General features: G+C 43.4%; 1 protein-coding gene across 1 annotated transcript in view; it reads left to right on the top strand.

The window, feature by feature from the left end:
* Positions 1-398: 398 nt before the first annotated feature.
* LOC309553536 (aldo-keto reductase family 1 member C1-like) overlaps positions 399-13,222 on the top strand; it is a 33,597-nt gene continuing 20,773 nt past the window's right edge. The window contains exons 1-2 of the mRNA XM_082254783.1: positions 399-549; positions 7,740-7,907. Coding sequence (XP_082110909.1) covers positions 463-549; positions 7,740-7,907 — 255 coding nt within the window. The 5' untranslated portion in view covers positions 399-462. The remainder of the gene's footprint in view (positions 550-7,739; positions 7,908-13,222) is intronic.

Here is a 13,222-nt window from a genome sequence, read left to right as displayed (position 1 = left end):
ATGAAAACTGACTCAGCAAAGGAAATTTCCGTAAGAAAACAGATAGGAAGGTCAAGAACAAAGCATGATATAACTTTACAGCTTGCATTGTAATTCTATTGTAAACTTGATATAGGTAGAGTCATTGTGACACTGCAAAATACTCTGTCCCCTCTGGATGTCACAGGTATCATTGCTACATTGTTTGTGATTGGCTGCTGCCTGGATCTATCAATCTGCACTATAATGACTGGACCACAAAGAAAATGTGAATGTTTAACCCTGTGCTGGCCGTCATCTTACCTTCAACTAGCTGAAACTGGTGTGCTGCAAATGAAGTGGTTGCCAACAAGTGGTTAAACTCTCTGTAGCGTGAGCAGATTACAGGCCGACCAGGAGGAGGGGTTAGAGATGGAATAAAGTCACATACAATACACAAGCAGCAAAGACATTAGTGTGCAAGATAGGGAGTAGACACAGACAATGGCCTTAAAACCAGACTCTTATGTGGTCCTGAATGATGGCCACAAGATGCCGGTGATCGGGTTCGGTACCTATGCCCCCGAACAGGTAGGATGTAGACTTAAATTTCATTTTATTTTAATCAAACCTAATTTATTAAAAATAAGGCATAACAGAAAGGCTAACTTTACACAGTGGCCAGGAGGGTTGTAAAAACAGGCAGTTGAGCTGTTGAGTTTTAAGTGGTGAAAATGATACCTAGTGTTGCACCAAACACAGCCTATTCAAGAGAATAGAGGCAGCCCTGTAACTGCATGTTATTCCCATTCAAAATCTAAATTCAGTAAAAAAAAAAAAAATAAGAATTCCAACGGGTGGCAGTATCATTTTCTGAATGTCTGACAGCTGAAACTGTCAGAAAAGTGATTGTTTTTCAGAGACCCAAGACCTTTGACAGAATTCAAATACATAATTGCACAGTGGTGTCGTTTCAAATGTTGTGTACAGTATTAGTTATAGCACATCTGTACAGCAGCTATTACAGGATATATGAAATATTACATGATTTTCAGGCTTCATTCACACTTGTGTAATGGCAATGGGTACAAAATCGCACACTTTCTCGCAGTGCACAAAAAGCTGACAGTCATCGCTCAGAGTGGACCAGAGAACTAAACGATAACTGGTCCTTGATCGTTCAGTTCTTGGATAGAGGGGGTGGGGGACAGCTGCAGTATCGAATGGATTCTGCAGCCAGCTAGGTGAGTACATGTGTTTGTCATTTGTATTTCCCACACTTTTCTTGGCTAATGCACAGGCGTATGCACATAGTGGAGTACCATGCTTTTTGATGCAGGCATCTTTTTGCACGTTTTTTTGTACATAGGCAGCCCATTTAAATCATTTGACTGCATAAATGCGATGCATAGAAACACGAGGAATTGTGCAAATGTGCATCTTATTCATGGTGCAAATGGTGCCCCAAGGAGTACAGCTTGTCCTTGGCACATGGTTCACTTGCAGCACGCTGAAATCATTGGGATGCCAGTTCCATTTCTCAGCGGCAAGGAGAATTAATTGCCAGTGTAGCCCGACTATAGCCTGATTCTCCAAATTTCTATAACAATCTTATACTCTTATTCTACTATGATTACCAGAATTGAATCCATGGGCCAATATGTAGAAACTGAAATCTTACCATGAGAGGTCGCTCACATTCAACCTGCACATACTCATAACACATACCTCCTTATAGGCGTGCGCACAGGGTGTGTCGGGTGTGCCTGGTCACACCCTAATCACCTAGTGCACATTAGCATTATCGCTCTGTGTGCGGGCGGGGATATGAAAAAGATCTCACTCTTACCAGCTCAGCCATAAGAGAAGTGCTAAAGCACTTCTCTTTCATTGTGCCAGCAGGGAGATGAATGCATCTGGGCCATATACATGTAGACACACACATGGGAACGAGGGACACCTTTTAGCAAAAGTATGTAGGCTTCGGACACACCCTCTGCCACGCCCCTTGGAGGAGAATGGTACATAAAAAAGATTAGTTAACCCCCCAAGTGCTTTTTTTTTTTTTTTACCAATACTATTTCTTTATATTGGCTTTTGGAATTTACAAATGCAGCAGTTTAGAAATTGAAGGAAAGGTTTAGCACTGGGAAACACTTATTGAAAGATAAAATGTGCATTTTATGCATGATCTGCCTACATCCTGACTTTATATACAGTATAACTATATAGATCAGACCAAAATGAGGAACAAAGGAGGAGGAAAGAGGGACAGAGGGACACTGTTCCAAATCAGGGACAGTTGGGAGCTATGCATAACATTCCCATTTGTGCATCACAGCGCACTGCTGTATATGAGCAATTGAGTTGCAATTTGAAATGTATTGCAATGCACCCCTTTCAGTGAGATACAGGTTGTCAGTTGTTAGATACACCATAAAAAAAAAAAACATTTAAAGAAGGGTATCTTAATTTCATGACTGAATGACAAAATTGGCCATATTTTGCATTGTGAAGATTATAATTTTGCAACCACTTTGTTGTTCACACTTTTGCGCTGCGGTAACAGGCGTGATGCAGTGCGCATTACTGCTGTAACAATGTTTCCAGGCCTGTGACCTGATGTGGGTCTGCCATTGTTACTGGTTACCTCTCCAGCCCATGTGAGCTTGGGAGAAGGGAATGAGTGGCATACTTTTTGGGACTTTATCCAGAAAATGTCTATCAACGCTGCCTAGATGCCAGCCGACGCTAACCAACGCTCACTGACACTTAGAACACACTGTAACTTGCAAGAAGTGCTAAATCCTTGACTCTAGGTCCAGAAAACTCAGGACTATGGAGCATAGAATTGCTGACACTGGTGCACTGCAAAGTCACTGACTACCCACTTCAGCCTGGCACCAGCTAGAGGTAGCTTGTGGTGAATTCCCATATGGCTGCAACTCTCAACTGATACTCTGTACAATTCAGGGCCCAGACTGCAGGCGCCCCTTTTGCACTTTTAGCTCCTCAGGGTCCACTGACTATGTACCCCCTTTGCTACTTCAGGGTCCTCAACCTAGGTACCCCCTTTACAGCTAGCTGACACTGGATCCCAGAACCTCCTCCCGAGTGGTCTCCTCTAGCACTTCAGGCAGACCCCCAGGGGCAATCCTCAGTACTCATGACCTGTGTAGGCTTTCCTGGGACTGGACCCCTCTCACTCTCCGCTGGTTTTCGGCACACCGGATCCCCTCAGCTCAACTCAGCACTCTCTCTGGATCCTCAGGCGACACCCCGAGACAGGAGGAGAGACATCCATTCTATACCTCCTGGGACTCTGCTCCCACCAAAGACCCCGAGCCATGCGCCCCCTTCAGACTTATATCCTCCCCCAGAATCCTCTGTGGCAGAATCTGCCTCTTTGGGTAGATACAAGCCTGAATGTATCTCTGATTGGGTTTCCTTCACTGCCCTATCAGAAGCCTCCTTTAGAGCCAGTGGGGACACTCCCCTTCTCAGAGGACACACTGTGAGGCTCTAGGGAGCGAGCACGTGCCGCCGGAGGCGCGCTCCCGCGCGGTCACGGACCCCCCCCCCCCCCCCCCGCGCGTGTGCCCGGCGGACCCTATGTCCACCGGGCACTCGCGATCGTCCGTTACACCGGAAGAAAGGCAGGCGGCTAATGTAAACAAAGCCGCCTGTCATTCTTCCCTGTGTAAGAATGGAGATCAGACCGTTGATCTCTGTTCTTACACTAGTAGCCACAGCCAATCACAGTTAGAAACACGCCCCTAGGACACACCTAACCCCTCCCTCTCTAATACAGTTAACTCCTTCACTGCCAGTGTCATTTTTACAGTAACAGTGCATATGTATAGCACTGATTACTGCAGTAATGTCACTGGTAACCCTCAAAAGTGTCAAAAATGTCAGTCAAGGGTCCGATCTGTCCGCCGCAATGTCGCAGTCCCGCAAAAAAAAAAATCGCAGATCGCCACCATTACTCGTTAAAAAAAAAAACAACAAAAATGACAAAAATCTTTCCCTTTGTTAGTAAACGCGATAACTTTTGCGCAAACCAATCAAAATACGCTTTTTGCGATTTTTTTTTTTTACCAAACATATGTAGCATAAAACAAATTGGCCGAAAATGTTAAAAATTTTTTGACTTTTTTACATTTTTTTGGGGGAATTTCATATAAAACAATTTGAAAAATATTGTTATTTTGGCAAAATTGACGCTCTTTTTTTGTTTATAGCGCATGATCAAAAAATTGCACAGGTGATCAAATACCACCAAAAGAAAGCTCTGTTTGTGGGAAAAAAAGGACGTCAAATTCGTTTAGGTACAGTGTCGCACGACCGCGCAATTGTCCGTTAAAGTCACGCAGTGCCGAATCGCAAAATAGGCCCTGGTCAGGAAGGGGGTAAAATCTTCCGGGGCTTAAGTGGTTAAAGCCCAACAGAACTTTTGGTTTCAATCAGCTTAATACATTTCGGTTTAAAAAGCAGTAACATCCCAAGTACAAAAGGTGATGCTCTGCCAGCATGCTGCAGAAATATCTCTTGCTTGCGTAGTAGTCTCTCTGAAGATGACTGATATCCTTCTGAGTCAGATATAGAGCTCTCCAATCAGAAAAGCTCCCATTCCCTGCTCAATGCAAAGCTATAGCTCAGACTCAGTGGAGTAAGAAGAAAAAAAAAAAAAAAAAAACGACTGAAAGACTTTGAAGATTTTTTGTTTTAGTACTCCAAGAATGTATTTAGTTGACTTAAACGAAATGCTCAGCGGTGTTAATTTTGTCAACGAAAATATTTTCGTCAAGTTTTTCGTCAGCAGCCTTTTTACGGTGACCATAGTGTGCTTTGCTTAGCAGCAATTAGCAGGCTGTGCAGCCAGCATTACATGCCTCCGAGTTCTCAGACGACTGTCCAGAGCAGCCCAGTGCATTATAGGTCTCCAGACGAGAGTCCCACTCCTGACGACGACCGTCCAGAACAGAGACCACTGTGAGTGTGTACATTACAATTACAGGCCTCCCCTCAGACCACCCTCTGTCCAGAGCACTCTGGGCATTACAGGTCACCCCTGACCACCAGAAACCAGAGCACTGTACAATACAGGCCATCCCTCAGACCTGAGACCACCATCTAGCACTCTGCAGCTTTACAGGCCTCTCAGAGTCAGACCACCATCCCAGAGCACTGTGCTTTACAGTCCCCCCCCCCCCTCAAACCATTATCCAGTGCACTGTGCAGCATTACAGGCCTCTCTCATACCACCATCCAGAGCACTGTGCAGCATTACAGGCCTCTCATACCACCATCCAGAGCACTGTGCAGCATTATGGGCCTCCTCAGATCATCGTTCAGAGCATTGTGTAGCATTATAGGCTTCTCAGACTACCATCCAGAGCCCTGTGCAGCACTACAGGCCTCCTGATACCACCCTCTGGAGTACTGTGTAGCATTACAGCCACCGACCAGAGCTTTGTGCAGCATTACAGGCCTCCTCAGACCACCGTCCAGAGCACTGTGTGCAATGCATTACAGGCCTCCTCTTCAGACTGTCTATGTCCAGAGCACTGTGTGCATTACAGGCCTCAGCAGACCACTGTCCAGAGCACAGTATACTTTACAGGCCTCCTCAGACCACCATCCAGAGCACTGTGCAGCATTACAGACCTCCTCAGACCACCGTCCAGAGCACTGTGCAGCATTACAGTGCTCCTCAGACTGTCAACTGTGGCAAAATCTGTATCTGTGAGCTTGTTCAAACCTTAATGCCATATGTAGCGCCCTCCTAGGTAGGTGCTAAAGTGAGTGTTTGGTTTCTCTGCCTAACAGAGAGACAGTAGGTAAATGTATGTGCTGTCTGCTTAACAATGGCTGTGGTTGTTTATCTGAGTCTGCTCAGTGTGCTCGGGTGCTGCTCATGCTGCTTTGAGAAGTTTCACATTGGTCTAGTGTAGCTATTGAATGTACTGGACAGTGGGTGGAAACCATGCAGATGAGAGCATGCATGTCCATACAGCCCTGGCCAATTAGAAGGGGATGTGCCCCAATGCTGGGTGACTGTATTTATATTTGATGAGCACATGGGCTCTGAGTCTTCCTCTAGAGAGATGTCCAGGTGGGAAGGGGGCCTGCTGCCCCTCCTCAGGCACAGGTTGCCATGCGGCTTCAGGTGGGTGACCTGAGGGCCTGAAACATTAAAGCTGAAACCCATGGTTCTCTCGCAAGCTGACTGAGGGAGAATGTCCATGGATCCTGTCTGGTATCACGGAGGAAGGTGACCTAAGGCCAGGGCCTTGTGAGTACAGACCCCTAAAGGGATCGTAGAGACTGAGGTTGCTAAACCTCCTTCTTGGTACAAGAAGTCAGCGTACTGGGTGTAAGCTAAAGGACATTGGCTAGTGTCTTGAAGAGGCAAAGTCCACTACATTCTTTCTGCTACAAAGGGACTTGTTTATTCTGTACAGCCTGATAATGTGCTACACAGTTCTATTGAGAAAGCTGTCCTTACTTGAAAAGTGAATAGGTAATTCTGAGTATCCTACTGAATCCCTTCTCCTATCCAACTTCTCCAGATAAAACATCAAAAACAAATCCCCTAGACTGGTCATTGGGGATAATGAGCATAAGAGTGTGTGCATCTGGTTGTGTGAAAATACTCAGTGTCTGGCTGTGGATTAATTAGTGGGAGACCCGGTCAAACAAGAATTCCAGCGGCTCCTGCGGGCGTAGCGCTACACATAAATAATAACATATTAAATTTTTTCACCCCAGGAGTATATAATGAGTATAGAAATAGAAATGCTTAAAAAAGTAATTACAATTAAACTAAACACATTAGATTTTAGTTGACTAAAATAATTTTATTAGACTAAAATGTACTGGAGATTTTAGTAGACTAAAATATGACTAAAACTAGAACAATTGCAGATGGGACAAAAACTAAAATGGCATTTTAGTCAAAATACTATAACTAAAACGAAATTGAAAATAAATGTCAAAATTAACACTGATTCTCAATTGTGCTACAAGGTGGCCCATTCATTTAAAAAGTGGTGCCAATGCCCCTCAATGATTAAAAACATGTATGTGACACCTTTTTTATGCAACATACCACAAAGCATGACGTGTAACAATGCACTACCTGAACTAACATGCTTTAACATTTTAGCCCAAAACTATGAAAATAGTACTGCTCAAATGTCCCCCCAAACCTGTTTCAGTCAGATCAGCATGTGAAAAGGCTGCTTGGAAGACTTGGCTCATCAGGCTCTAGTAGACTTTAACAAAATGGTGGCCGTCTCCACACAGACACCGACTCCCTGTTGCTTAAATGTGAATGAGATGGGTAAAAGATGTCTTCAGCTCCTGTTCTCCACCTGTAGAGAACTCCTTAGATGCGTTTTGCCATTTTTGGGAGCTTAATTGTAGAGGACTCTATGATTAAGCCCTAAAAGGGCTAAATACATCTGAGGCGTTCTCTGGAGGTGGAGAACAGGAGTTGAAGCCATCTTTTACCCATCTCATTCACATTTATGCAACAGGGAGTCAGTGTCTGTGTGCAGACGGCCACCATTTTGTTGATGCCTCACATTGGTTGCAATAGAGCACAGTAAAAACGGGGGGGGGGGGGGGGGGGCTAGGGGTTTATGGTATTTGTGCCTGCAAAGACTTTCGTTTTTTTGTTGTATGAGGGCTTCTAGAGGCATTATGGTATATTCTGCTTTTGAAACATAGTTTCTTCATAATGTATCATTGTTTTTTTGCCTTTTTTTTTGCAGTACACTAAAGAGCAGGCAGGGGAGGCTACAAAGGTGGCCATCGATATTGGCTATCGTCATATTGACTGTGCTTTCATCTATGGCAATGAGGTGGAAGTTGGCCGTGCTATCAACACAAAGATTGCTGATGGAATTGTGAAGAGAGAGGACATTTTCTACACAGGAAAGGTATAAAATTGTATGTTTATGCAAAAAAATTCAATTTCAGCCACCACTTTGAACAGACTGTTTTCTCCAATTAATTGTAAAGAAACAAAAAAACAACTTTAAATAAATTAAAATAATCCTGCATGTCTATCTTTGTGGCACAGAAACAAAGTCACAATGTTTTTTTTTTTTATTTATTTAATAATTAAAGTGGATGTTAAGTCATCTATGACTTAATTCTGTCATATATAAAGATATAATGTGCAGTGTGTGTTTTTTAAAAATGATTCCACAAAATACCTCACTTTACAGCACCGCTGAGCGCTCACGTGACCTACTGGCATTCTCCTTCCTCAGTCTGAGCACTACAGTGGGAGGTGCTGTGTTTCCCCGCTGACGTTAGCCGGGGGGAGAGGAGCAGGAGGTCACGTGAGCGCCAAGTAGCACTGTAAATAAGGTATTTTGCGGAATAATTTTGAAAAAACACACACACTGCACATTACATCTTAATATAAGAGAGGGAAATACAGGATTTGTCATTAGTAATTTTATCATATTAAGTGGCCAAAGGGCAGGGAGGATGACTAACACAGACTCCCGAGCTGACAGGCAGGGAGGGAGGGGGAGAGAGGAGAGCACCGGAATGATGGTGAGGGGGAGAGAGGAGAGCAGCGGGATGACAGAGGCACGCCCGTCAGTAATCAGGGATCAGCAGATATGATTACTGTGGTCAGTACAGACAGAGGGACACAGGAACAGGCAGGATCAATCAGGTTTTTAGAACATAGAAGGGGACAAATGACACAGCACAATCACAAGATCTATGCTGTGTATCCTGCTGTAAAGGATCAGGATCATTTATTTATTTTAGGGTTAGAACCACTTTAAATTAAATTTCAAATGATAAATAAAATTTCCCTACATGGGGTTTTTGTTATCTGTGGTTTATGTGACCTGCGTTGTGCATTCTTTTTTCCTTTTTTCTTTGTAATTAATATGTATACTCAATTTGCTAAACAAAAATATATTATTATATTAAGATCAATTCATCAATTAATAAATAAAATTTTCCTGAATGTAGTGCTTCTCTCCTTGTGTTCATGTGACTTCTTGTGGTAGAATGTACATTTAATCCCTAATGATTTTTTCCAGTATATTTGGCAATGTTCAATTTTAATAATTACATTTTTCTTTTATTACATTTTTTTGTTTTAGGTTTGTTTTTTGTTTTTTTTACCTGAACATCCTGCCCTTTGCACTTTTTGTTTCAGGTTGACACTGCCAAGCCACTGCTTTGCCAATAGCAGCAAAACTTTCACCCTGCCATGCTCATCTTTTTAGTTGGCTGTTGGTCCGCTTATCTAATTTACTTTATAAGTGCCCAATGGCCAACTGAATGAGCTCACATGGCAGACTGACAACAATGCTGCTAATTGCAAAGCAGTAGTTAGGCGCTCTCAGCGTGCAACAGGCAGGGCCGGTGCTTCCACTAGGCAAACTAGGCAGCCGCCTAGGGCGCATTGCCACCTAGGGGCGCAGCCACGAATCGGCACTCTCCTTTATTAATGATCCCTGTGAGCTGAGGGGAGGGGCAGCAGTGGGGGAGGAAGAAGGGACAGAGGAAGATGCTAGGTGTCTGGGGCAGTGGCGGAACTACCAAGCCTTGGCTTTCCACCAATGTTGGGGGGGGCCCCAAGAGGCAGGAAGGGAGCCCACCGGAGTGCTGCCTGCATGATGACCCTCTTCGGCTGGAGCTGTGATGAGCACTGTGGTCCAGGAGAGGAGTGTCCTAGGAAAAGGAATCCCAGTGAAGGAGGACAGAACGTGGGCCACTCTCTTCATACCGCTCAGTGAGCGTCCCCAGAATAGGGGATCGGGGTCCCTGGGTGTGACATGGAGGATCCCTGGTGTGAAAGGGAATCGGGGTCACCAGGTGTGTCATGGGGAATCTGAGTCACCAGGTGTGACATGGGGGATAGGGGTCACCGGGTGTAACAGGGATTCGGGGTCACCAGGTGTGCCATGAGGAATTGGGGTTCCTGGGTGTGCCATGGGGGATTGAGGTCCCCAGGTGTGACATGGAGGAACATCAGGGTCCCCAGGTGTGACATGGAAAAACATCAGGGTCTCTCCGGGTATGACATGGAGGAACATCAGGGACCCCTGGTGTGACATATAGGAATTGGGGTCACTGGGTATGACAGCATGACATGGAGGAACACGGGGTTCCCTGGGTGTGACATGGAGGAACATCGGGGTCCCTGGGTGTGACATAGAATGACATCAGGGTCCCCAGGAGTGACATGGAGAAATATGGGGGTCACTAGGTACGACAGCATAACATGGAGGAACCATCAGATCAGGGTCACTGGGTATGACATAGAAGTTTTTAACCCCTACCCTTTTTTATTCTTTTTGGGGGGGGGGGCGCAAGTAGCTGGTCTTGCCTAGGGCGTAAAATAGTCTAGCACCGGCCCTGGCAACAGGAAGGGCTTTTACAAAAGATCTCCAGGTAAGAAAACTTTTAATAGATTAAAAAAAAATGATTTAAGTAAATTGTATTCAGTAAGGCATGATGCCAAACATACTGAAAAAAAAATTAAACTTTTTCATACACTTTTAATCACTTAGTAATCTTAGGGTGATTCTAGACGCTGTTTTTTTTGTTAGGGATTCCAATGCTGGACAAGGACAAGCCGCATTATTTGGAAAACTATGTGGGACCAAAAAACATGGCAAAATTAGGAATTGTAAAATTGTGAGTGTGGGGAAAAAAATAAAAAAAAAACGAGAATTTGAAGAATCAAATGTAACAGTAGGATTATAAGTAGGAAGTATAAAAGGTGAACTCAAGCTTTGAGCATTTGAAGTCAGTGAACTACATAAAATATTTTAACTTTGGGATGCCTTATTAATCAGACTCAGTTATAAAATACGGGTATTGTACGCACCTGATTATTGATGATGCTGATTAAATCCTGTGTAGCTGGGTCTGTGTGCTTTATTTTAAATTTTGTAGTTAATTCCAGGGAATGCATCATTGGCTAGCAGCTTTATCGAGATCTAAGCCCTAGCTGGATTACATTTGTCAAAATTTGCTAAAGTACCATGTATCATTTAGGCCCCTTTCACTCATACGGTCCGTTCAGTTCATCAGTTCAGTCACGTCAAAATGTATCAGTTTTCCATCCGTTTTTCATCCTCTTTTCATCAGTTATTATCCGTTTTTCATCCATTTTTCATCAGTTGTTATCTGTTTTTCATCCCCTTTCACAGGCCCCTTTCACACATGCTGTCTGTTTGTCCGTTTTTCATCCATCCGTTGAAGGATGAAAAACGGACATCAGTGTATCTCTATGTAAAAATGGATGACAACGGATGATCATCAGTTAACATCCATTTTCATCAGCTTCCTTCAATGTCCGTTTTTCTGAAAGGACGAATGCCCTATTTTTCATCCGTCAAAAAAACGGATCGGACGAAAAACGGATGACAACGGATGAAAAAAGGATGACAACGGATGAAAAACGATGACAACGGATGAAAAACAGATGACAACTGATGACCAACGGATGAAAAATGGATGAAAAAAAATGGATAAAAAACGGATGGAAAACTGATACATTTTGACGTGACTGAACTGATGAACTGAACGGACCATATGTGTGAAAGGGGCCTAAAACTCAATGTCTTCATGAAACAATGTTTTCACCCTTTTTTCATGTTAGTTCTGCTGTTCACCTTCAGATTCCTACAGCTATTTCCTGGTCATGTGCACTCGCTCCAATGTTGACTACATATCATTGCTGTCGACTGGCCCCCCAGTTATCTTTTCCCCCCATAGGGAATTGAGAACAGTGTATATTAGCATCTCATGTTACTCATACCCATTAAAAAAAGTATATAAAGACAGGCATATCTTAGAAAGGTCTTTTAAATAATTAAAAAATGCTGTTCCCTGACAAAAAATCCAACGTCAATCATATCATTAAGCAATGTAGATCTTCGTCAATCAGAATGACCTGTCACCCAATTATGTTACATCACAAATGCCACTCCCATCACATATAACAAATTGCTGCCCATGCCATACTTGGTCAATGCTGTCACCCAGGATCCCTGGCCAGGGATCTATTATTTAGCAGCAGTAGTGCGAGAGTGAGACAGTGGGCTATGTTCTGAAAAATATCTTATATTTCCCAGCTATGAGACTATAACCTTACAGGAGACATGTGTCATGCTCCCCAGCTGTGAGACTTTACCTGTTCTGAAGTTATCGCATGGTTCCCAACCATGAGACAGTGGACTGTTTTGCAAACTACCTCATGGTCCCCAACTGTGAGGGCTAAACTGTTCTACCTTCACATCAGACAGGTCAAATCGGATGTCAAATCTCAGCCTATTGCCGGCAATGGCATCGCTCCAATCGGTGCGACGCCGACTTTGTGGTGCCGCACCAATTTCCAAAATGAGTTCCTGCACTACTTTTGCAAACTTTGAGGGTGACTTAATAGACATCTGTGCATGAACTCCACAGATGTCTTTCAAGTCACCCCTGAAGTCGGACTGAAATGCGGCTTTGAAATGGCGTGAGTTCAGATGAAGCTTTACAATTTCAAAGCCGATGTTCAATGTGAACAAGTGATTACTGGGAGAAAACTGTCCTCTGCCAATTGTTAAGCATTTTGGAGTATCCCATGACCCTTACCCCTCACCTGCTAAAGTTCTGTAAGAAATTAATCGTAAAAAGATATCCCCTAGACTGTTTAATGGAGCCAGTAATGGTGGGGGGGGGGGGGGGGGGGGGGAGTACCACGCTTCAAGGGTAATAGTTGTATCTTAGAGTAAGCTCTTATATATTCAGTAAACACATGCTAATATAAAATCTTAAATTATTCTATAAATATATGCTGAAAAACAGTGTGCTGATATACAATATAACACTCAATTAATAGAATATAAACTATAAAATAATAACTATCAATAAAAAAATGTTCAAATACATATGAAAATGTGTGCCGTGATATATGTGTGACAAATCATATATCAATAATAAATATAAAGTGCAATAGTATTCCTTTTAATTAAATAATAAAGTGCTTATAATTCAAAATTACGTGGGATTGTGCAATAATGCAAATAATTATCAGCTTTGGTGACAATAATAGTAATACTTCAAAGTGCAAAGTGCCAAAGACTTAAAGTGTCATCATTCCACTTTCAGACTTTCCAGACTGAATGGACAGGCCTGTGTGATTGTTAGTGTCAGGGATCCACTGCTATACACAGGCGCACTGGTGCCGCAAACCGGCAAACGCCTATACGCATGCGTGTAC

Source organism: Pelophylax lessonae (genome assembly GCF_965119305.1).
Source record: "Pelophylax lessonae genome assembly, chromosome: 4".
Classification (NCBI taxonomy): Eukaryota; Metazoa; Chordata; class Amphibia; order Anura; family Ranidae; genus Pelophylax; species Pelophylax lessonae.
This window is presented reverse-complemented; position numbering and strand designations above follow the sequence as displayed.